Raw genomic sequence first — 26,603 nt, 5'->3', positions numbered from 1 at the left:
AGTTTGGACGACGGTAATCACTCACCATGGGCCGTATGCTCGTCCTACAAGGGCAATAAAAAACAAATTAAAAAAAAACAAATAAAAGAACGAATTTTACAGGTTTACATTGACAAAATACTATAACGGTATGATTATTGACTAAAATTAATGGCCATTCATGAAATGATTAATGATTTAAGACGTACATTGAACGGGTATTGTTTGCAACACGATGCCGATGACACCGACGACAGCCGCATATCCGATTTTGATGTAGATGAGGTAGCAGACCACTATCACTTGGAGAGGCAGGAGCCAAATAAAATGTGTGTAGATGAATGCGTAGTCGAATCGGTTCACATCATTGGACAGTAGATTGACAACTTGACCGGCTGTTGTTTGAGCCAAAGCACTGGAACTCATTCGCATCACCTAAATGAAATAATCGATATCTATACTAATATTATAAAGAGGAAAGATTTGTTTGTTTGCTTGTTTCGAATAGGCTCCGAAACTACTGGACCGATTTGAAAAATTCTTTTTCAATTAGAAGCCGACATTGTCCCTGATGAACATAGGCTACTTTTTTTTTTTTTTTTTTTGGTTTCATGTGTGTTTTAATGTTTCCGAAGCGAAGCGAGGGCGGGTCGCTAGTTTTATTATAATTTTATTGGACTGGAAATAGGCTTTGTTGGTACAGGAAGTGATTTTTCTCTCGCGCTCTACCGCCTCTTTTTGTATGTTTCATATGGCCCGTCGTCGCTGCGGTTTTAATAGTTCCCGAAGACGAGTTAATAGGCGTCGGAATGAGATAGCTATCATCCAAAGTGAGGCAAATAATTATAAGATTCGTTATAACATTTTTCCTCACACTCTAGGTAGTAAACAGCAGATTCGAATACCATGATTACACTATTGTAATAATCGATCTATATATATATAAAAATGAATTGTTGTTCGTTAGTCTCGCTAAAACTCGAGAACGGCTGGACCGATTTGGCCAATTTTGGTCTTGCATTATTTGTGGAAGTCCAGAGAAGGTTTAAAAGGTGAAAATGCTTGGAGTTAAATAAAAATAACAATTTTGTTTTTCCTTTGACGTGTCTCCTGTCGAACGGACTCCTTTTATTTGTTTTAAGTTTATTTTATACAAAAGTTTAGGTCTTTTATTTATCGATTGAGGCACTACGAAGTCTGCCGGGTCAGCTTGTAATAATATAAATATACTGGTGTCTATCTATATAGACAATCACTAGTTTAAATAGGGAAAGGGATAGTAGTCAATCAGGCCGCGGTTTGTCTGTGCCCCTGGCTCTGTCGATGTCCGCGGGCAACGACGACAACTCACTTTTGGGGAGGACGGTAAGTCCATTTGCCTATGAACGTAATAAAAAAAAAAACAAAATACATGAGTGAGTATATAATTTTTTATGAGCATACAAACGGAGTACTTTATATGCTCGTATTGTGAAATCTTAAACATTCGTTAAATTATTTACACGGTATCTTTATTCAGGTTTATGTACACAAAAATACTTACTTTTCTGTAAATGAGAGAGCAGGCAGCGATGCGCACTTTCATTCCAAATTGTTGTGTGGAGTACGAACCATGGTGATTCAGGAAGGCGATTATCAAAGACATCAGTATCACAGTGGTGGCACAGTATACCGCTTGCTCATATGTCATGTCGGACCCTGGTTCCCAATAGGCGAGCATCATACTCAAAACGACAGGCTGAAATGGCCTATGAAGAAAATCCAATATGGCGTTAAAGTAAATTTGAATGAAAACCTATTTCTATGAAAAATGTAAATTAAAAATATAAGGATTGTTAGTAAGTGTTAATGCTTACTTCAATAATAGTGCCTGTACTAGAAACATAAAACCAGAGGGCGCGTAGCTCATCCAGAAGGTTTTCGTCATCGCGCGGAGTAGGGAAGGTTTTCGACCAATCTTGTTTGCCAAAGCTATTTCCTCCAACCATTTTCTGTAAAATAGTTGATATCATAATAATTTTGTTGCTACCGGAGTCTTAATACCCAACTGTAACTGATTACTGTAATTCATACAGAGCACAATGATTGTTTTGCAGCAAAAATCAGTAGGACAGTGGTACCCATGACATACGTTTTCAATTACTGATTTTGTTTTGCGTAGATTTTGAGCTCACGGCTTGACAGGTGTGGTTGTCGGAGTCATTGGACATCAATAAGGGAGGTGCAGTGAGCAGTAGGTCATAAAGTAGTAGCAACGCTCTTATTTGCTTATTAATAACTGGACAGGTTATTATATTTTAAATCAAATCCTCTAATTAGAATTCAGTTCAAAATTCTAATCAAATAGAAAAGGTTTCTTATCTAAGGACCAAAAGATTCGAACGATACCGAAGCATGGTGTCTTCTCGATGTTATTACAAATTACTCTTTAAATGAAGCTTACAGTAGGCAGTAATCTGGTTGTACCCGTATTGTTGCCAGCCTTCCATGAGCGGCAATAACCACTTAACACTACATTCTTTGCTATATACATATGTTTAATAATTTCTTTCATCACTTCAGTTCACTCTAGATCTAGTCATTTTAATCTATAACATTAAAAGCTGTTTTTAGCGTACGCAGAAAAACTGGAGTGATTAGGATATTTTTAATAGATCGTAACAAGTAAAATAAGTTTCTTAGATGACGATAAAATTTCATAAATGTTGCCTTGAATAATTCGTAAATTCATAAACGGTACAAAATGAAACATTATGTCATAAAATTAAAAATTAAGTCAGCATGGCAGCTTAGCAGCAATTAGGTATCATCATCTGGCGTTGTTTTAAAATTTAAACCACTGTTTTTTTTTGTGTTTCCTGATTTGTTGGTTTCGATTATCTCAATCAAACTTTCGAACAGCAAAACCACAATCAGATTAATGATTGAACATGAAAATATACGAATTTCAATTATTTCACCTTAAAACTAGTGATCGGATGCAAAACTCACTTCAGATCGAGATTACTAAAAGTTTTATACAAATCTTTCGTGTGACGTCATGTAAAAACAAAATAAATAAAAAAGAGTCGAAGGCAAAACGTAGGAATCGGTTATTTAATATATCTGACACACCCAAACATTTATTTTGCAAATCTGTAAATAAAATATAGATACATATGTATGTGTACATACGTAGACGGAAAATATGAGAAGTAGTCTCACGAAACATATTACGGTTTCCTACTTCGTTGGAATACTTAAAACCGATGCACGTTTCTAATCTGCATTTGAAATTAGTAAATAGATGCCGTGCAGAGTAAGTGGTACAATATTGAGATCGAATGAGCACCTCAATAAGGGGCGTGTCGGGGTTTACAAGTTAGTGAAAAGTGATAATGTAAATTAGTTGTGCCTTGAGCAGGCTCGTGTTTCGTTGAGGTCGTCGGATTACATCGAACACGACATTGATTGAAGATTTAGAGGAAGATTCGACAAAATAAATTGAAATGTAATGCTTATTACGACTTGAAGGAGCGTAAAGTTTGCGAAGGCCGTGTCAAGGACAGTGAAAGACAAAGTTGCATATCGGGTCATTTAAGTGAACGGAAGTAATTGAATTACTTTACATATTGTTGATTCAACTTTGGCTTAATTCTTTATTTTTTATTATCGTTCATATTAATTTATTTTAATTCCCAGAATTTATTCTAACAGTAGACGCATTTTATAAGGTATATTTTGTGAATTAGTCTAGTCAGTTCTAGTAAAATGATTTGGTCTTGCGAATATTCTATACTCAGGTTCCGTGGATATTGTGTTTTCAGAACAATGAAAACATTACACTAACTATTTCCGGTCGCAATATTAATATGAAAATCGTAGTTGACATAAAAACAGGAGAAAATCCTTAAAGCTAGGGGTCGTTAAAATTAGAACTTATTTGTAATGCTTAAAATATAGTAATATTATGACAACTCCAGTCAGTGCTTTTGGCGCTGAAGTGTCATGTTCGTAATGATTTTATGAAGTTACCCAAAAGACAAGAGGTTATGAATTTGAAAAAAAAAAACAGTGCAAGATTGCATTGAAAAAAAAACCAGCCTTTATGTTAAGGTACATTTGATGTTAATTTTGAGTTTTTGTTTTATTATTATTTGATTTTTTGTTTTTTATTATTATTATTGCTTTATTCCAAGATTGTAGTTATTTTTTTTATTTAATTCTGGTAAAAATGAAATGTTAATGAATGTAATATGGATGCAAAATCTGAAGTAAATGAAATAAATAAATTGAACTTCTTTTATTATAACTGAGTTGCATTATTTATTCATTTTCTATTATACAAATCTGTGTACTGATTATAATGTTAAATTCTTCAATTGAATAGTTAAAAAACATATGTCGGTTTCTCGGTAAATGAGTGCAATGAATATTTCAAAGGTATTTAAGGCGAAAATTATCGTCATTGAATAATTATGTAAATGGAATACATGTGAAAGCGACACGTGGCCTCGTGCATAAAAATGATACTTGACCGGTAGAACGCATTTCGATTGATCACTTTAAGCTTACTTAAGGGTCTAAATGGGCTCACGAACAGCTAGTATAACTTGTTTCGAAGACACAGAAGTTTTGAAACGCGCATTCACTATCAAATATTATACGACTAAATTGTAATATTTGTGAGTACGTCGTACGTCCGATTAGGTTGGAAGTTGTAAGAGCAAAAGTTGATTCTTCCGGGGAAGGATTCTGGAATTTAATTTGGATAATAGACAGTTGTGAATTGTCTCGATATATGGGTGTGTTTGCATTTATTAAGCGCTAATCGACTTTCATCTTTGTGCAGTACAAGTTCTAGTTCTTAACTTTTTGTGTGAACTAATGTTAGACTTAGATCATTAAGCATAGCTTATATTATCACAAATGAAGAACACCTGTTATTTAGCTCCTTCATTTGCAACGTCCCAAACATTTACATAAGAACCTTCTACTTTCCTTTTCCTTCTACTTTGCCCGTCACAATCACTTTGTCCAAGCTATCTGACTGTCGGCGGACAATATGACCGAAGTAGCTCAGGGTCCTCTGGTAACAGATTGTTGAGAGCCTAACTCGGATGTGAAGCTGATCCAGAATAGATTTATTTGTCCTCTTGGCCGTCCACGGAATTATTAATGGCAGTACCACATCTTGTAACGTCATTGGTGGTGTTAGCGTTCATAGGAAAGGCATTAAAAACTTATGATGTTTTTTGATAATTTATCCAAAAAAAGTTATTTAATATATTTGAATACTTCACGTCAAAAGTTTATTTATTTTATATTATTAAATAATGATTTAAAATTCTAATAATATATTTTAAATAACGAATTATAAATATTTATTTTATTTTATTATTAAATATATGTAATGCATGCTAATCTTTTATAATATAATGAGCAAACTGGTGAACGAACTCACAACTTACTTATCTAACCTAAGGTTACCAGAGCCCATGGAAATCACAACTTATATGACACCACTTAGCTTGAGATATGAGGTCTAAATCTAATGTAATAACTCTAATAAATCTAATAACTGTATGATATAACTGCTGTCCCTTTCCTTCTAACTGAAACTTATTACTGCTTCGCTTCGCAGCAGAAACAAGCAAGGAGGTGGTACCTGCACGTGCGGGGTTACAAGACGCTCTACCACCGGTATTAGCTCCATATGTTATGTATATATGTCGAGGTTGTTTACACTGCAAATATGTTTATTTGATAGGCTTTCACCAAAATATTCAAATCTAAAAGTGCATTATTCTTCTTATTCGTCGCTTTCTTCATTGCTGAAGGTCGTGTCACTGAAACTTGACCGTGGCCTGTCTCGTGAGCTCTTTCCATCTCGTCCGGTCCTCAGCTTCTCGAATGGCGGTTGCGACTGGCAGCCCAGTTAATCGGCCGCGGGGTCTCTTTCATTCTACTTTGCCCGTCACAATCACTTTGTCCAAGTTATCTGACTGTCGGCGGGCAATATGACCGAAGTAACTGAGGATCCTCTGGTAACAGATTGTTGAGAGCCTGACTCGAATGCGAAGCTGATCCAGAATAGATTTATTTGTCCTCTTGACCGTCCACGGAATTCGGAGTATTCGTCTCCAGCACCACATTTCAAATGCGTTTATTTTCTGCCGCTCGGATGCCCTAATTATCCAGGACTCTACCCCGTAGAGAAAGATTGAGAAAACTAGGGTTCGGACGAGTCTCATTTTCGTGACGTTAGAGACTTTTCGATTTTGCCATATTCGTTTGAGCTTGGTCATCGTTGATTTGGCCATCTGCGTCCTCACTGCCCCCGCGGTCGGTCAGTTAGAAGTATTAAAATACCAAAATTTCGAGGTCTGTTTTAGGTTATAAACTGAGTGAATATTGTCGGGAAATATCACCGAATTCCTATGGTAATACTCAAAAACGAACAAGAAAGGGATCACACATAGATTTCTCTCCCCTTAGTCGCAGTCTCATGGATACCCCTGATTATTTATTTATTTATTACACTTCATGTAAAATTTACATTGGCGGACTTAATGCCTAAGGCATTCTCTACCAGTCAACCAAAAGTAGTGCAGAGTGGATAGTGGTAGGTGCAATGAAATTTATTATGGTGTTTGTCTAATGGAAATGATTATGGTGTTTGCCTAATTAAAACGTTGTCTTGACATCAATGTAATCCTAATAAGATTGAGTAGAAATATTTGTAAAATTCATAGACATTAAAAAAAATACTATTAAGCTATTCAGAATATTTTTTTTATAGCAGTGCTGCATGCTACTTTCTGGCATTGCCTTGTCCTTATTTCTGACTGCGCGGTGTGTACATCGCCTTGCACAATCTATCTAATTATTGGTTATTATAAATCTCGTGACTGGAGATGCGACAGGCCGTTTACGTGTTCATAACGTCACTGCTTCTTGACCTTAATGGATTTTTGTTTTAAATAATTACTTATAATGATTTTTACCACAATATAGTATGATAAACGAGAATAATTACGTCGCTTATTCATATTCTAGTATTTACTTGAAAATTGTATTGTTCAGGTTAGTTTTAGTGAACAACTACAATGTACCGATTGCGTAAAGTATTTGTTCATGTGCGTTCATTCGATACAATCATTTAAGTGAATCTGGCTAAAGGTTATTATCGTCTGTCTACATTTCTATTGGATTTGCAACGTCGTGTGTGCAACATGTTCACCGGTTAAGGTCAACAGCTGTAGCATTCTCATAAGTAAACATAAAATTTTTAAAACGATGCCTAGATGACTTTTACATGATCGAAAAAAAATTAATAATGATTTTGGAAAACGGATGTCTTTACGAAATTTCAGTATACCTGTAACAAGAACAATTATAATTACATATTATATTTACGGGTTAATATCGCGTTTTTTATTGTCATTATTGTAGTATCATTGAAACGTACAAGTCTAAAAATATTTTTTTATAAAACAATTGACGGTAGTTATCAAAATATTCAAATGTCGACGAATAACACCTTAATCATCCGTGCCACGAAAGCTGTATTCGAAACTTCGGAGATAATATAATAACAATAAAGAGTTTGAATAAAAATAGTTATAATTAAGTCTACGACTCCCGAAATCCGAAAAAAAATTTGATTCATTATTGTTTGTTATTAATGATTGTGTTGTGTGTTCGTGTGAGTAAAACGTGTCTTTAAAGAGAAGTTATAGGTTAGTTAAGAGGATATATCCACGGAAGAATGAATATTTTAAATCGTTATTTGCGTAAAAGGTAACGCACTGTGAAGCACACGTGCACGGTTCCAGTTAAATTGTAAACAAGGATGTAAACATAATGTGAACTTGTTTCGATCGAAGGCTATGCATTCCAGTAGCTCGATTCAACTTAGAGATAAATTTTAATGAAACGTATGCAACCTAGCATCGGTAAACACAAGTAATTTGACCTTATAATCCATATCTATACTTCCATACTGGTATTACAATATACATATATGTATATGTGACGGTGTGTTTGTTTGTCATCATGACAAAACGAAACAAACGATTAACATATTTTTTTTAAAGTGATAATATTAGACAAAAGAAGAAAGAGGTGGGAGGGGACAGAGCTACTTTTAATACAGTTAGACATTTGATTATAATTGAATAAGAGCTTTTGTCTTAATTTTATTTCCTTCAAATTTAATTTTCAGATTGAATACTATTTTTAGCAAATCTTCAATTAGTTACGTTTTTAATGAACTGAACTAGAAATGCGATTTTTGGATTTAGAATAAATAAATATTTGTGTTCTAGTGTTTAAAGACCTAGATTCTATATTTAGGCAAATTTTCATTTATTATCACATATTTTGCCATATTATGAAAAATAAATTGGAGCGGAACGAATTGAAGTTGATTTATTTGAATTTGATTACGGATGAAATTGACTGAAATGAAGTAAAACGAGATAATGCTCCAGTCAAATGATGGGTATTTGCTGAAGCTCCAACAAACTTTTTGGAAGAAATCACGTCTTACGTTTTTTGTTTTATTTTTCCTACATTAGTGCTTTTACTTAGATGCTAGCTAATATTAATACATGTTTATATCAATAATTCACATAGCTTCTCTGCCATGTTCCCGCAAAAAATTCTTGTTTATTAAGATTATTCTATTAAGTGCTGCCAAAACACTAAAGAAAAAGATTCTCCAATTAGAAAAAAATCTTCGTTAGCATCCAACATAGCTTAGATTAGCAATTTATGGTACCTTAAACGAGATTTTTTTTGAATAAGTAATTGATTAAAATTCATTAAAAAAGAAACAAACAAAACTGGTATGCTCTAGAAATGACATTAACGCCCAATAAATTAAATAGGTATGAATATTTGCTGTTAATTACTCTCAGTAACATAACAAAAAGTTAATGAGTGGTGTGATAACTAATTTCCGTCACACAAAAGTGACTTGACGGAAAATATGAATAAACTATTCATTAGTATATTATTAACATTTAAAAAATCTATAATTAGATTTTTATTGCTTTTAATAGACACCTTGGAAACTAATGAAATAAAAACAAATGAATTTGTATTTTTACAGATAATATGGAAATTAAGTACTACTACTAGGGGGATCAAAAAGTAGTGAGAATGAGATAGAATGTAATGACTATTGATAACTTAATAATTTATTTTTCTACATAGTCTCCGAGTCCGCACCGAGTACACACCGAGTCCAGTGCCTTCCCAAGGCTTCAATCCCTTTCAAAAAAAGTTCAAAAGTTTTGTCTTGGCCCTGCAAAAATCTCTCCACGGCATCCATCACCTTGTTATCGTCTTCGTACCTGTTTCCTCTAAGAAATCTTTCTATTTGGGGAACAGATAAAAATCGCTAGGTACCAGATCTGGTAAATAAGGGAAGTGGTCAACCAGTTCGAAGCCAGCTTGCTGAATGGCAGCCATCGTAACTGCCGGCCTGTGCGTGGGTGCCTTGTCGTGATAAAACAGCATGCTCCTTCAAAATTTCCCCCTCCTTTTCTCTTTGATGGCATTCCTCAACTTGGGAATTAAAGCTGCATAATATTGGCCGGTAATAGTGGTTCCACGCTCCAGGTAATCAATCAACAATATCCCTTCTGAGTCCCAAAATATTGAAGCCATAACCTTGCCAGCCGATGCCACGAAACTTCTTCGGGGTCGGTGATGATGGCCGTTTCCATTGCGAAGATTGCTGTTTTGTCTCGGGATCAAAATGATGGACCCATGTTTCGTCTATTGTTACGAAACGAGACAAAAAGTTTTCAGAATCTTCTTGAAACTTGTCCAGCAATATCTTTGAAATGTCAAGTCGATTTTGTTTCTGACTGTCAGTTAACATTCTCGGCACCCATCTTGCGAAGACTTTTCTCATATTCAAAGATTATTTCAATATGGATTGAATACTTCTATATGAAATGCCCGTATATTGAATTAAGTATCGGATGGTAACTCTTCGATCTCTAACTTTTCGATCGTTAACTTTTTTAAACAGAGGTATTTAATAACGCCTCGCACTTCGTGTTTTTCTCTATTTTCGAAGATCGAAGATCGAAGAATCGAAAATTTTTTTCTTTATTAATATTACAAATATGTATCTGACCTATGCCTGCCAGTATTTTTTTTTCTTACCAAGGAGTATGTCGTGCTCACTATTTTTTAATCCGTCCTCGTAGTGAGTGTGTGTGTGTGAAAGTGTTAAATAGTTATATTGAACAATGAACATGTTTATCAAAGTAAAGTCATAGAATGCAAATACTAAAATACTAGTATAAACGCATAAAACAAATGAAGTCATTGTACCGTGATGCATAAGACGTCCAAGGTACTCATGTCAAGCGATGCGACTATGTTGTATTCAATTCTCACAGACCAGTATTTTTTTTCTACTTATTCTGATAGCCTTCAGAGGTTATTTGAGCTTCTCCTTGACGTGTGGGTGATCTCACGGGGCTCGAACTGGGAGTGTTGCAAACACTGGCCCTAGCAAGAGCAGTGCTTCGCAGAGTCTACCGCCGGATCGGAAACGCGACCTACTGAGAAGATCCAGCGAGAAACTCAATGGGCTGTGTCTATGGGTTAATTCATTCGTCGAGCCCTTCGTCGAAGGTGGTGACCGGTGCTTGTGGTACCTAAAAGCACCGTTAATGAATCGGGTGAATCCGTAATGACGTGTAAGACTAGTATAGTGACATAGTTTTTCTAATGGAAACACGTATTTCGCGGGATTTACGAATGACTTCCACGATGTAGAAGTAGTGTAGCTATGACATGTCCTTCTTCAAACGAGGCTTCCGGAGAGTTCTTGCTGACGTCCATGAGTGACGGTAACCAGCCACCAAGTAGGCCGTATGGTCGGCTGGCTACAAGAGCAATAAAAACACTACTTTTCGAGTTGAAATTATTATATGTTAGTTTAGTTTCGATCAATCAATATCAATAATCAATTTTTAATACGCTTTTATTAGCTTCAGACGTATGTATGTATATTTGTAATGGAATCTTTGAACATGATTTTGACCCCCTTCAAAACGTCGGATTAACTCGAAATTTGGTATACTTATTAAGGGCCGATGACAATTCAATATTTAACGCTTTTTTACAATAAAATCATTTATTCTTACACTAACTTTAATTCTAATTTATTAAAATTTATTTTCTATTTTTTAGTTGGATTTTCTATAAAAGCGTATTCTGTTAGTTTTTTTAATCTATTATATATCTATTATTATGGTAAGAATAACCCAAATTCATAAATCGACATCTAGGTTCAGCCACAGGTTAAGGAACTCATCAACTGTCAATAGCAAAGATACGACATTTTAGTGTATACACCCTATGTTTTACACTTCTCAAGATTTACGCGTAGAGTTTATTAGATATTTAAAGAACTACAGCTTAGTTCTAAAATTGATTCCATAAATACTTAATATTTTCTTGCAGTTATTATATTTATTTTCCTCACAAATACATTCATTGCTATAATAATTTAATAATATTTGTGAATATTTTGTGATGCAAATGCAGCGTGAACAGTAGAAACAATTATTTATAGTATTTACGTCTATGCAAATCGTATTCCTATTGTCCCTTCAATTATTACAGAACAAAATATGACGCTCTATGTATTTTCTGTACTTCATTATTTGAAGGCTAAACGTACTAAGCATGCAGGTTATATATATGTAGAAATAAACAACCTTATAATGGCTAAACTTAGTATGGGTTGTCCTAATTGAATACGTATGCGTGATACACAGTCCGTGAAGGTGTATTACATACATAGGCGGCACTGAAAATTTCTGGAATTAACGAAGTGACACAACATTACTATTTAAAAATCTATTTATTGCTTTTCGAAGTATTCTCCGCGAAATTTGACACATTTTTCCATACGATGGAACCAATCATTGAAGCAACCATTCCATTCGGAAGTTGGGGTCTCCAAAATGGCCGTTTTGTAGGCGTCCACAGCTTCTTCAGGTGATGAAAATCTCTGTCCACGCAATTTATTCTTTATTTTAGGGAAAATATAGAAATCATTAGGGCTTAGGTCGGGGCTGTACGGCGGATGGTCTAATAATTCTATGTTTTCTTGCTCTAAAAACTCTTTTGTTCGGTGCGCGGTGTGAGAACTCGCATTGTCGTGATGGAGGATGATGCGGCGGTTGCAGTTCTCTTTACGGAGTTCAGAAACGACCTGTGGAAAACAAATGCTAGCATACCATTCTGCATTGACCGTTCTTTGTCCCTCAAGAGGAATAGTCGTAACATGGCCGGTTTTGGAGACAAACGTAGCCACCATTTTTTTTGCAACACTCCGTGAACGAAAAATTTTTGTTGGCTTTAACCCATTTTCGAACACCCAAACTAGTGACTGGTTTTTTGTTTCGGGTTCGTACGCGTATATCCAGGTTTCGTCACCTGATACAATGTTGTATACAGCATTTGAGGATCCTGCGTGGAATCTTTCGAGAGTTCTGACGCACCAAGTAACGCGAGCCGCTTTTTTCTCTTCACAGAGCGAATGCGGTATCCATCGGGAAAACAACTTTTTTACACCTAATTGTTCATGCAAGATTATTTGTATTTGACTCATGTCAATGTCTAAAGTTGCCTGAATTTCGCGGTATGTCACATGTCGATCTTCCTCAATCAGCTTACGCACAGCATCAACGTTTTCTTGGGTGACTGCAGTTTTTGGACGACCTTGACGGGGATCATCACTGAGCTTGACACGTCCACGTTGAAACTCAGCAAACCAGCGATAAATTGTGGTTTTGGATGGGGCTTCATCACCAAATGCAGAAATCATCCGGTCAACACACTGTTTTTGTGTTAAACCACTTCGAAAGTCATAATAAATCATCGCTCTTGAATTTTCTCGAGTCAATTCCATTTTCTCAACGACTAAACAAGTTTGACAAAACCTCGTGACAAGATCGAAAATCTTTTTTTAAATAAATAAATGGTATTCGATTTTTAAAACCAAGGAGTTTTCAATTAAAAAGATTTTAATATGACAGGAACAGTGGAAATATTCCATTCCCGATACTTTTAGTGCAGCCCTCGTAGAATGTCGTGTATATATGTGCTGTTGACTGTTATGTAAAAGAGTTAGTTCCTTTACCTGGAGATGTCTAATAAGATCAGGATTGACATAAAAATGCATTGCCTTCGAAACTGAAGCAATTTATAAAATTCAATTAAAATTTTTTTGATAGATCTCTAGATTCGAACCATCAAGCGTATTGTGTAATGGTTGTTCCATCCTTCAAAACAATTGCATAACGGTTTCGCGCCACAAATAGGCATTTAGGAGATAATTTTTTTAAATTCCTTAGGCAAGTGAATGAACTCACTGCCCTCCCGATGTTAAGCGGTTACTGGAGCCCATAGACATCAACAAGGTAAATGCCGCTACTCACCTCACAACATGAGTTTTAAATCTCAGTTCCATAGTACAACGGTTGCTCTAAAATTCAAGTCGGAACGCATAACCAGTTTGAGGCAAAAATAGGCAAGTTAGTGGTTCTTGTGGGCTCACAAGTCGCCCTACCATCATTTAAGGCCGGTGCCGTTTTACAATTACCCACCAGTAGTACCTAATTCATAAATGAATTCAATAATAATGAATCTTAATAATTATAAATTGATACCAATAAATTTAATTGAGCACATAAATTAATAATGATAAATGAATGAAAAAATTAATTAAAAGTTGAACTAGCATATTTATGCGTTGGTTTTTTAAATTTCAGTACATTTTACGTTTTAATTTGACCTTCATTGTTCAATTAATTTTTCTACTATCCACTACTCAGTCATCCGCAAATTGATCTAAGTTAAGGTAAAAAAGAAATTGTAAAGAAATATCAGTTTTATACAGTTTATTTTAATTTAGCAGACCAACAACTGGCAACCAGACTACGAGTATATGACGTTAGTTAACACAAATATTATGAATATTTCTTTGTATGTTTGTTGACCTTTTTATAGCCTAGAAGGGGGTAAATAAATTTACAGACCACCGATATATGCATATATAATTTACAGACGGAATAATCACATAAATGCTGCCACCCAAATTGAGACTTGATTTTTACTGGTAGTAGGACCGCTTGTGAGTCCGCGCGGGTAGGTACCACCACCCGGCCTATTTCTGCCTTGAAGCAGCAATGCGTTTTGGTTTGAAGGGTGGGGGAGCCGTTGTAACTATACTTGAGACCTTAGAACTTATATCTCAAGGTGGGTGGCGCATTTACGTTGTAAATGTCTATGGGCTTCAGTAACCATTTAACACCAGGTGGGCTGTGAGCTCGTCCACCCATCTAAGCAATAAAAAATAAAAAATACGAGCTCGAAGTTTAGTTGAGTGAGTTCCTGTTCAAACCTTTTTTTATGATTGAGGGATTACTGGTGGCCCGGAGGCCTTTCCGGTTTCACCACGATAGGTGGGCGAGCAGGGGCTCCGGCTATTCAACCTTGGAGCCACCAACGAACGAACAAACAGCAAACCTGTCCTTGCATTTCACCCTAAGCACAGAATCGGTACCACGAGGCTCTTGGTAAATGAAATATTTTACTAGCTTTACTACTGGTGGTAGGACCTCTTGTGAGTCCACACGGGTAGGTACCATCACCCTGTCTATTTCGGCCGTGAAGCAGTAATGCGTTTCGGTTTGAAGGGTGGGGCAGCCGTTGTAACCATACTGAGACCTTAGAACTTATATCTCAAAGTGGGTGGCGCATTTACGTTGTAGATGTCTATGAGCTCCAGTAACCACTTAACACCAGGTGGGCTGTGAGCTCGTCCACTCATCTATGCAATAAAAAAAAATACGAGCTCGAAGTTTAGTTGAGTGAGTTCCTGTTCAAACCTTTTTTTATGTCTTAGGGATTATTGGTGGCCCGGAGGCCTTCCGGTTATACCACGATAGGTGGGCGAGCAGGGGCTCCGGATATTCAAACCTTGGAGCCACCAACGAACGAACAGCAAACCTGTCGTTGCATTTCACGCTAAACACAGAATCGATACCACGAGGTTTGGTAAGTAAAATAATTTACTAGCTATTTATGTATGTGAGGGATTATACAAAGATTATTTATCATTATTTGGCAAAGCAGTTTTCCTTTCTAGTCTAGTTCTATGCCGTTCACACAAATAAAATAGCCAGTAATCCAAGTCAGATCTCGAACTCAAGTCTTGAAGTGAGAATTGTGATGTGTATAGACTTCAAGTAAACGTTTAAAAAACAGGTGCTCTTTGATTTCACCCTTTACGCTCATATGAAACAAGTTGCATTGTGTAGGTATCGTAATAATTAATTTCAATTTAAATATGAAAATGAGCTAAAAAACTAGGAAGCACTTTATGCTTACGGCGAGGATGTTATAAACCTGTTGTCCTTCATTATACAGACATTTTTTTTTAAGTACAAGAATTCATTGCATGTTCATAAACAAAATCATCTTAAGTAGAGCAATGCGTGACTGTACATTTAGTAAGATCATATTATGTACACAATAAAATGCGTTAACAAGACTCATCGCGTTGATTAGTACTTCCCATTCGCGGAGATTCGTGTTCTTTGTGTGATAATACATCGCATATCCGTCGGGGACATATCGTGGCCGTGCCGAAGCGCCCCCGCCGCACGTCGGAGACTGTCTGCTCGTCTGACATAACGGCAACATGCACTTACTGGATGTACTGTACAAGCAAATAAGCCTGCATCACAGATTAGTGTGAGAACGACGCGTCTACAGCTATAGACCCTTTAGATGACTCACGTCACGCGACATGTCGTCTTCTCGCATTAAAACTGTATAACCTCAAAACGTACTAATTTTACAGGAGAGTGTTTTAAAGGTTCAACATGTTATTTTATTATATTTATCATATTTGCAACATAAATTTTTTAGTTTTTACCAGTTACATTATCTGTCTTTTAAAGTAAGATAAAATTATATATTAATTTTGTTAATAGTTGTCAAAACTTAAGTAAACTAAAAAAAAAAACTAAAACTAAACTACCTACGCTTTTTGGACAGAATTTATGAGAAAAATATTGGTGATACCAAACGTTTACGCATATTAACTCAATTTCGAATATTTTTGGAAATTGTACACTTTTAATGCGAAAAAGCGATGTGTAACGTGACCATTTATTATTTTTGTCAAAGCGGAACGTCTGTGGAATTAAATATAAAAAAAAGTATTTAGTGTTTTATATGTATTTTCTATACTAATATTATAAAGAGGAAAGATTTGTTTGTTTGTTTGTTTCGAATAGGCTCCGAAACTACTGGACCGATTTGATAAATTCTTTTTCCATTATTATATTCATATATTCATTCCATTGAAACTCTTTGTATGGGTTAAATACAAAGCCTTTTTTATACATATTCCTATCATAAGTATATTTGTACTTGGCTAGTTCGTACAATACCTTATAAATAATAAAATAAGTTCGTGTAAATAGTTACGAACACGATTCCTTGACTCCCTTTGACGTAACACCATTTATTATTTATCGGTTAGTCACAAACAATTCATAATATGTTAACTACAACGGAGGCTTTGTGGAAGCAATCTGCATAACAGGAGCTGCTTAGTTCATGGTAGTTGATACCGTTGTCATTTATTGGATGAATATGGGATGATATTGGATGAATGGAGGTGTTCGTATGATTTTTATTATTGCTTACATAGGTGGAGGAGTTCACGGCCCACCTGGTGTTACGTGGTTACCGGACCCCATAGACATCTACAACGTAAATGCCGCTACCCACCTTGAATTATGAGTTTTAAGGTGTCAGTATAGTTACAACGGCTGCCCTATTCTTCAAACCGAAATTCATTACTGCTTCACGGCAGAAATACGCAAAGCGGTGGACTCACAAGAGGTCCTACCACCAGTAATTACGCAAATTATAGTTGTGCGGGTTTGATTTTTATTACACGATGTCATTCGTTGACCGTGGAAATCAATCGTGAACGTGAAATCAATCGCGGAGAAAATATTTTATTAGAAAATTTGATACTTACCTGCGGTATTCGAATACCAGTGCATCGCTCGATACGAATGCACCGGACATCGCGCCATATCCTTTAGGCCACGACGACTTTAAAAGTATTTTGATAGGTCGAATTCAATAACAAATATAGAAACCATTAACAGATAGATAATTTACGACTACTATTTATCTATTCTTGCAATATAAATGCATTTACTTCGGAAACTGGTCGCTAGGGTCACCGAATGGAACAGCGCTTTGAACAAGCCGATACCAGTTTTTAGATGAAAGCGGGTGTTATATCGATTTCATCATATAACGTATTAGTCTTATTTACATTTTTACTGGTCGTAGAGCGACTTATGAGCTCACACGGGTAGGTACCGCCACTCTGTATACGTCGCGAAGCAGTTAGTCGTTCAAGATTGGAGGTTGGGACCCCCGTTACAGTGTACATTCTGGATTTAGACCTTCGACGGCTCGAAGGGTGGGGTAGCCGTTGTAACTATACTGAGACTGTAGAACTTATATCTCGAGTTGGGTGGCGCATTTACGTTGTAGATGTCTATGGGCTCCAGTAACCACTTAACACCAGGTGGGCTGTGAGCTCGTCCACCCATATAAGCAATAAAAAAAAAACATGTCTCAATGTGGGCGACGGCATTTACCTTGTTGATGTCTATGAGCTGCAGTCACCACTTAACCAGTAGGCCGTGACCCTCGTTCGCCCATATAAGCAGTAAAAAAAAAAACTGTCGTATGTATGCCACACCAACAATAACTCGGCAAAATAATTTATTTTTTATTTTAGGCAGACGAGCATACGGCCCACCTGATGGTGAGTGGTTACCGTCGCCCATGGACTTCAGCAATGCCAAGGGCAGAGCCAAGCCGCTGCCTACCGCTTAATACTCTCCACAAGCCTCGTTTGAAGAAGGACATGTCATTTGAAAGCACTAAGCATTATCAGTATCAAAGGATGTCGACGATCATTACAATTTATGTCATAAGTGGAAATGCGAGGGCAATTATTGTGAAGCGGTTTCTGCATTATTGGTTGTGGCATTATTGTCGAACGAGTCCAAAGTCCGATTTGAAATTGGTTAATGACGGTCAGGTTCCTGTTTGGTACGGGGCGGTTGTTACTGTCGTCGCCGTATTACCCAATGAGGAGGCTGGCACCTACTAACAATTACCCGGAACGACCGCGACGACACATTAAACAGGAAACGTACTAACTACGTCTACATTATGTAACACAATCTAATTCATCTCAATCTCTCGTCATTGTCCTATTGGAAACCATTATAGAGCAATCTAGTTAAATTTGACAGTATTATGTTTAACTTGTTGAGTTTGTCATCGTAAACCAGCCGGACCGCGAGCTCAACAAATCATCCAAGCAATAAAAAAAAACCGTAGACACTGCAACGTGATTGTCTGTTCACCTTGTTTTTGCTTCGGCTATCTACCCTTAACTGCAGAAATAAGTAGGACGGTAGTATCGACTCATGATAGAAGTTAGGGGGGGGGCAGGGTTCACTCGGGGTAGCAAATCCATTTTTTCTAATAAATAGCCTGATAAATAATAACTATTGCCTGAAAAGAAACCATAAAGATGTGGGTTAATGTAATTTCTAAGTCCATTTATTTTAAACTTTATAATAATTATTATTGTATAATTTTTATTTTTGGTTGTTTTATTTTGATACTGAAAAAATATTGCCTATAATAAGCGAATATTCCCGAACTCACGTCGCGTCGTACCCAGGAAGATCGGAATAAACATTGTGGTGCTGTTTTGACATAGATACCGAAAATCTTAAACCTAATCAGTACGTATGCAGAAAACATAATTATATTCGAACACGATTATTATTTATCTGTTACCAATATTTAAATTCATTCAACTACAAACTATAAACCTACCAACATTACAAATCCTTTGTACATAGGATTCACAGCAGTTGTGGCGATGTGACTCGATCCTTTAGATTCAAATTAATTAATAAAAGGCTAGTTTGTTTTAAGTCCTATAGTGAAATAAAAGAAGGCGGAAACGGACCTTCTTCACTGTAAAATGGGAAACAGTAAAAACTGACATTATCCTTAGCCAGTCACAGAGAAGGGACCTGCAGTCGGATTGTATTGGTCACGCGGTAACAAATATATCTATATATGTAAATAAAATTGGAGTGTCTGTTTGTAATATTGAAATAACCGCTTTTTACTAAATTAATGAATATATATACAGTACATACACCAAAATAACATTTTTTACAATTTTTGTCTGTCTGTCTGTCTGTTTGTTCCGACTAATCTCTGGAACGGCAGGACCGATTTTGACGAGACTTTCACTGATAGGTAGCTGATGATATAAGGTGTAACTTAGGCTACTTTTTTAGACTAATTTTGTCCCGCGGCGTCACCCGCGGTACGACAATTACCGCGGGTAACATCGCAGGACTCAGCTATCTATAATCAAATTTAATGTTTCCAAAGCGAAGCGGGGGCGGGTCGCTAGTATTACATATATGCAGTGTAAAATCTTAGTATTAGTGAGTCTACACGAATAACACCAACCAGCGCTGTTAGTGCCTCCGTACTAATTGATCCGCACTCATTACACACTCATATGAATGTAAAATGAACAGAACTAAAATAACAAAAAGGAAACACATTTTAGAGCTTCGTTGCCAAGCAGCGGAAAACTGAACCTTCCAATATCGTCATTTCCGTCTGTCTGTATGCTAAAGCTCAACCATTTTACTTAGAAACAATTTGCATAGTAGAAAGTTCAGCATGCAATTCGGCTTCATATGAATTTTAAAAAAATATGCACTTGGTCTATTTAAACTAGCGAAACCCTATTTTCAAATCACTCTTTTTCTAAAACGTACATCAAAATTAAGCCAAGACATCTAATTTAATAATTATTATTCTATAGAGTTTAATTTACAGCTTACTAAATAGCCTTTAAATAACTGTAAATCTACAAACAAACGACGTAAAAGGTAAACAAAAAAAAAACTATTTCGTTTTCTTTATTAATCTGATTATCTTATTCTGATAATACTCGTAAATCAAGCAATATTGAACGTGCACTCTGAAAAACTGTTTACAAACTGTGACAGTTACGTAATCGACCTTACTATTTTGTAACATACGAGATTTTTATAATGGAAACTGCCAGAACTAATTAATGAAATATCAATTTTAATACATGGAGTTTTAAATGTGGATATGCTAAGCGTCTCATTAAAATACGTTCTTGTTTGATTTATTTTGTAACAAACAATCTTAGAAACGAATACCAAGCTATAGTGGAAATAATCAAGATAATATTAATACTGGATTAAACGGTTTCTAGTTTTTGATTTTTATTCAATTCTGGTACATGGTGCATGTTTTGATAACATGACATTGCTCTACCATAAATCATGGACAATCTGTGTTTTTTAATGTGACTCAGTCTGGAATGTCTTTGTTGTGCCTATTAAGAAATGATAGCTTATATATACATTGAATCCAGCGATTTACGACAGTCACACTTCCAATATCATGTTAACAAGTATGAAAATATTACAAAAATAAATTTTAATTAGTTGGGGCACTCCAAATATGGAGAATATAATTAAGTGATGAAACAAAAATCGACGACACATGAACGTCATTCGGGTCATTGTAATATAGGTCTTTATAATAATAAGGAAACTTCAAAATGTTTTTTTTGGGTGTTCGCGTTGGGGCTTAATGACAAAATATTTTTGTTTGCTTTTTTTTTTTTAAATCTGTCCTGGATGCGTTTGCTGGTGGCCTTCTGGTTATTGTTTTCATGAAATTTGTATTACCTAACAGGCCCATAGACAATCACTACGTCAATGCCGTCACAAACCTTGAAACATAAGGCTGAAGTCTATTTTGTGTTGTATTGCGGAGTTTTACGAAATGAAAACTTACAAATTCTAGAAATAGCTACATCGTAAATTAACTAAAAAATCTACAAACCTATGCATCTACATGAAATTACTCTTGTCACGGTTTTTATGTTTACATAATCAATTAATTGGTTATATAAACTCTGTGTGCTACAATTATTAAATTATTATTTTGGCTTTTTTTTCTTCAATAATCTGCAAGTACATATTTAGTACAGAGTAAGGGACTAGACGGATGAATCAAGAACAAATTTCAACAATTTCAATAAAATGAAATCACATATACAGACATTTTAAAATTAAAACAAAATCATAAACTTTTAATAATGGCTATGTAATTTTGACAGCATTATTTGCAACATAAATAGTATGTTGTTGTTACTGTTGAAATAAATATGCTATATACTTGTATAATGCTAAGGTTATTAGGTATTAATTAATTAATTAAATTTTGTTTAAGAAATTTATAATATGATCAATTAATTGTACAGGTGCGTTTTTTCGTGACGTTGAAAATTATATATAGCCAAATATTACTGAAACAATATTAAATAAATATGAATAAATTACTAAAACACGAAAAATGCCTTTACGCAAATTACAATAATAAATCAGTAAGTAGACGTAGTTTAATACTTGATTGGAACTTATTGCTATCATTGATGGTGGGGCGGGCAACTTGTGAATTCGCACTAACCCATTGAATTTCTCGGCGGATTCCGATCCGGTAGTAGATTCAGATTCGAGGTACTCTTCTTGCTAGGGTCAGTGTCAAGTTCGTGAGTAGTTTGAATAGTCTCTTAGGTAGTTAAGCGTTTAGGCTTGGAAAAATAAAGCACCCTCACGATAGGTGTCACAATTTTGTCTATTTCTGGCGTAAAGAGAGTGAGGTCTCATGTCTTAAGGTGGGTGGCGGCATACTCGTCGTAATGTCTACAAGCTCCAGTAATCACATAACCTTAGATGGGCCGTAAGACGTGAGGCCGTGAGCTTTTTCTCCCGTCTATCTAATATAAAAAATAAAATAAAAATTCAATAAATTCCGTTCTTCATATAATTTCATGATGTTTTTAAAACTATTGTTGGCGTTCTCTGGCTTAGAGGTTTTCTAAGATGTGTTTTGCTTTGATGTTAAGAAGGTATTGACCCGTTGATATTGCAACATTTATATGATCGCTATAGTTAAAGTTAAAGCGTAAATTATTTGTAAACTGTATAATATAATGAAACAATTAAATATTTAAATTATACATTAAAACTAAAAATATAACTAGAGTTGTAAACCATTAACTTCGTCAAATTTCGAAGTGTTTATTATGTGTTTTATTTGTAAACAAAAGGTATAATTGCAATACAATAATTATTATTATAATATAAGTATTTTCTTGGAAATAGGTCACTGACCTTGGTGAAATCTACAGCATTTGTAAAAACATGAAATCGAAAATACATATTATCCTGTGTCCAACTATTCAGTAAATTTGAATGTTTTTTTTTTGTGTAGCTTCATACGTAATGCTACTAGAGATAATTTCGATATTTCACCCTGAATTAATTATTATTATTAATTGGTGTAAGAGTCATAATAATAATCGTTGTGGCGATAAAAACGTAATTGTCGTTGTTCATAGTCAGAACAGTACATTAAAGGATACTAAGGATACATAGTCGATTGGTGGGAGTTCAGTTAATAAAACTGGTTGTTGTCCCGAGATGGGTCTCTGGACGTCTGGGAATAAAATACTTGAACAAAGACTAGTTCCCCAGGTAATACGTTGCTAATTTTAGCTCACATACGTACTACGATAAAACAGCGAGAATAAGAAATGCCGACGAGTTAACCATTAACTTATAAATAGATTGAAAATTAATTCAAATGCAATTTTATTCGAATGGCAAATACCTATTTCATAACAAAAAAAAACAAAACTAAACCGAATTCTGTTACTGTTCGAAATTTGAAACAACAGATATTGTCTTTGAAAATTTTGTATACTATTTATAAATGGCGATTTTTGTATATTTTTTTTTTATAGATATGTGAATGCGCTCACGGCTCTTCTTGTGTTAAGTGATTACAAGAGCCCATAGGCAACGTAATGTGGATGCCGTCGTCACCCACCTCGGGGGTGGGATATGAGGTAGTAGCCTCACTTAAATTTTATGATTGCCGTCCCACAATTCAAACCGGACGGGCGTCTAAATCGCGGCAGAAATAGTCAGGTAGGTTGATACTCTCGCTGGGTTACGACACGTATTACCAGTGAATGAGGATAGAGTCTTTTTTTTACAAAGTTTCAGGTATTTTTTTAGTAAAATTCCACTAAATAGTTTCTTGTATTTTCAAATATAATTAGCTCTCGACATTAGATGTTTTATGTCGAATCGTAATTGTTTCTAAGTTCTAATGGTAGATAGAGTAAAGAACTATCAAGCGACTGTTCGGAAAGTCATTTATTTATTTCAAAAATGTGAGTACGATCAAAACGTTTTTCTTTATTTTTTTAGGTGTGTATATGAAAAATATTCACATTTGTTAAAATATTTAGATATAAAGATAGAAATTATGATGGTTTTCTAAGAAATTTAAGTGCTTGCATATTCATTAATGAGGATGAATTAAATTACGCTGGTAGGAAGGTTTCGGATGTGTGAATTGTTTCTGCAGATAGATACCTTCAAGGTGGATGCTAACTGCCATGTTACTTTCAGTTTACTTCAGATTGGAATAAATCTGATAATAATAATAGTATCTGCATACCGTTCCATTTATTTATTGAAAATAAAAATTTAGTTCGTACTGCCTTTTAGTGGTGTTATGGCATATTGTGAAGCCGCAGGCAAATTAAATAAATAAAAAAAAACAATTAATAACCGTTAAAACACCATGTAAAATACAAACATAGGGGTAAGTCAATATTACGTAACGTGCTAAGTAAGCAAATTTCGTTTGATTCTTATAAATAAAATAAAAGGAAAGGAAACAATATCAAATAGGAAAAATAAAATTAAGAAACAGTTTAATTTAGTTTTCAGAATTTCTAAACAGAGCCATTATATTATCTCCTTATGAGAAACACAGCTTATTATTCAATTGACAACTGAGTAATAAATGACATGACAAGCTTCGTCACACACGATGAGTAAGTAGTCCGTAGATGTGCATGAAGATTTGTCGGAAACATTAAGGAAGGTTGATTCCAAATATCTATACTACTATATCTATACTAATATTATAAAGAGGAAAGATTTGTTTGTTTGTTTGTTTCGAATAGGCTCCAAAACTACTGGACCGATTTGAAAAATTCTTTTTCCATTAGAAGCCGACATTGTCCCTGATGAACATAGGCTACTTTTTTTTAATTTTTTTTTTATTTTATTTTTTTGGTTTCAAGTGCGTTTTAATGTTTCCGAAGCGAAGCGAGGGCGGGTCGCTAGTAATATTATAAAGAGGAAAGATTTGTTTGTTTGTTTGTTTCGAATAGGCTCCGAAACTACTGGACCGATTTGAAAAATTCTTTTTCCATTAGAAGCCGACATTGTCCCTGATGAACATAGGCTACTTTTTTTTTTTTTAATTTTTTTGTTTGTTACATGTGTGTTTTAATGTTTCCGAAGCGAAGCGAGGGCGGGTCGCTAGTTTTAAATATTTTCTTTAGTATTTTTACGAAATAAATCATAATTTAAAAGCAAAAGCTGTGCTGCTGATCTTTATGTTATAGATTTAAATAAACTTCAGATGGTTAATTCCAACAGATTTCTAAGGTTGAACACGAACTACGCATAAATAAAAAGCAATGCTCCGCTCGGGATGAGACGGACTGGAACAATTACTAAGTGAGTTCTTGTGCTTTGGCGCCAGTATAATTATAATAGTCGCCGTGAAAATTTTAAAGATTTTATGTGATTTTATTGTCCGGTTCTGCTATGCCTACAACCGTTGATTGACATAAGCAAATCTAGGGGCACAGTGAAGTTGTTCCTTGCGGTTGAATATATATATTTTTTTTGGTGTAGGTCATGTCGTAGCGATGGAGAACAATCCAGGAATGAGTCAATTCCAGTTGATCCTTTTGAAAAATTATGTTGGCGAACACGGTGAGTCCCAGTAGTTGAAATTAGTTCTGCTTTGACTGTGGACTGTGTGAAGCGATGGTGAAAACGAGATGACGGATCATCGCAAATAATTCTTACAAATTCACTGTTCTGCGATTTAATGCAAATAACGAATATGTATGCTCTCACTTGGGACTCACGTCTCATGTCTCAAGTTGACATTAATGACGCGGTCTCCAGGTAAATGGGAATATCAGGACCACCATAGTTAAAAAAAAAGAATATTGAGAAAAAGTTTCATAAAATCATGTTGTCTTAAAATGAAATTGTGAGCATTTACGAAGATCGATGGTAAGGTAAATTCGTGAGACTACTAATATGACCTCTTGAGCAATATGAATCCGTTTACAAAGAAAATAATCGTATTCATTTTGTCATTGTATGCAAGTATGCATGTATGTATATACATGCAATATGCATGCAAGTATGCATGTATGCAAGTTGTATGCAAGTATTCCAGATGGTCTGTATGTATACTGGTGTTAAAATTACGGCACAATCGTATTTATAGTAAAAACCAAAACTATATATATAACTATAACTTATAGTCGATAATAATTTGCGCAGGAGTTGCCGACCCTTTCAACATGTCCTCCGCCTGAAGAACAATAGATCAAAGCGTGGCCATCTTGTGTCTTTACCACTTCGACAAATAAGATGCGCCGGCGACATGTTGCAAGGGGCGCGGTTTAACAGTCTTTGCACACGGCACTCGGATCACCTGATGTGACGTAAAATCGTATGATTTTGGTGCTTCGTTGAGATGTGCGAGTTGACTTGCTCACTCGCCACAGTATGCTTGGCCCTGGACAAGCGGATTTTATTAACACACCTCGCCTCTTAAATGTAACTGTAGTAAGTATGTACAATTATTTTTTATTTGCGCATCACCTTGCAGAGTAAAAGGTCATCCAGCTATTATATATCTTGAGTATCCAGATGTTTGTGAACAAAAGGTTTTGTTTTTTTAATTAAATAAACATTTAAAAAAAACTCATTTTTTTAAAACTTACTTTTCAAGCCGATCACCAAGCTTGTCGGAATGATGGTTTTCTTTAGGCTTCGTGAGATCAGAATCGTAGAGATCTCGTTTGTAGCCACGCCAGAAAGTCGGCATCATCCAGACGAACCATGCCTTCGAGAGGAAGTTCGCTCTCTTGTAATTATTAGATTTCTTTTCACGATTCTTCGGCGGTATCTTCGTGGGATCGTTCGCGTCTTTATTTCCACTGACCATTTTGATTTTTTAAGTTTTTTTTAATGTTCGTATTTTTAAAACAACAAGCAAAATTAACTATACGTGTGTTTACGTAAAAAAAAATTCACGCAAATTCAGTTCAGTTTAGTAAATCCGCATTTTTGTTTTCGTACGTTTGTCGATCGCGGTAGTAGTTGCGGGATGCGCAAGCGCGAACCGTTGACCGGCAACGACACGGAGCGAGCGCTGACGTTCCGAATACCTACTGCGTGGCGCGCGCGTACCGTGCTGGCTTATATGAAGCTGATGAAACCAGACTT

General features: G+C 35.4%; 1 protein-coding gene across 2 annotated transcripts in view; it reads right to left on the bottom strand.

Annotated features, from left to right (window-relative positions):
• The window catches only part of LOC114248182 (ATP-binding cassette subfamily C member 4), a 48,289-nt gene extending 21,686 nt beyond the window's left edge, over positions 1-26,603 (bottom strand). For both annotated transcript variants that reach the window (XM_028181342.2, XM_028181343.2), the window contains exons 1-4: positions 26,099-26,603; positions 1,836-1,970; positions 1,523-1,727; positions 189-414 (exon numbers count right to left, since the gene is read on the bottom strand). In XM_028181342.2, coding sequence (XP_028037143.2) covers positions 189-414; positions 1,523-1,727; positions 1,836-1,970; positions 26,099-26,322 — 790 coding nt within the window. In that variant the 5' untranslated portion in view covers positions 26,323-26,603. The remainder of the gene's footprint in view (positions 1-188; positions 415-1,522; positions 1,728-1,835; positions 1,971-26,098) is intronic.

This window comes from Bombyx mandarina, chromosome 15, assembly GCF_030267445.1.
Source record: "Bombyx mandarina strain Sakado chromosome 15, ASM3026744v2".
Taxonomy (NCBI): domain Eukaryota; kingdom Metazoa; phylum Arthropoda; class Insecta; order Lepidoptera; family Bombycidae; genus Bombyx; species Bombyx mandarina.
Note: the sequence above shows the minus strand (reverse complement) of the source record. Positions and strands in the feature narration are given on the sequence as shown.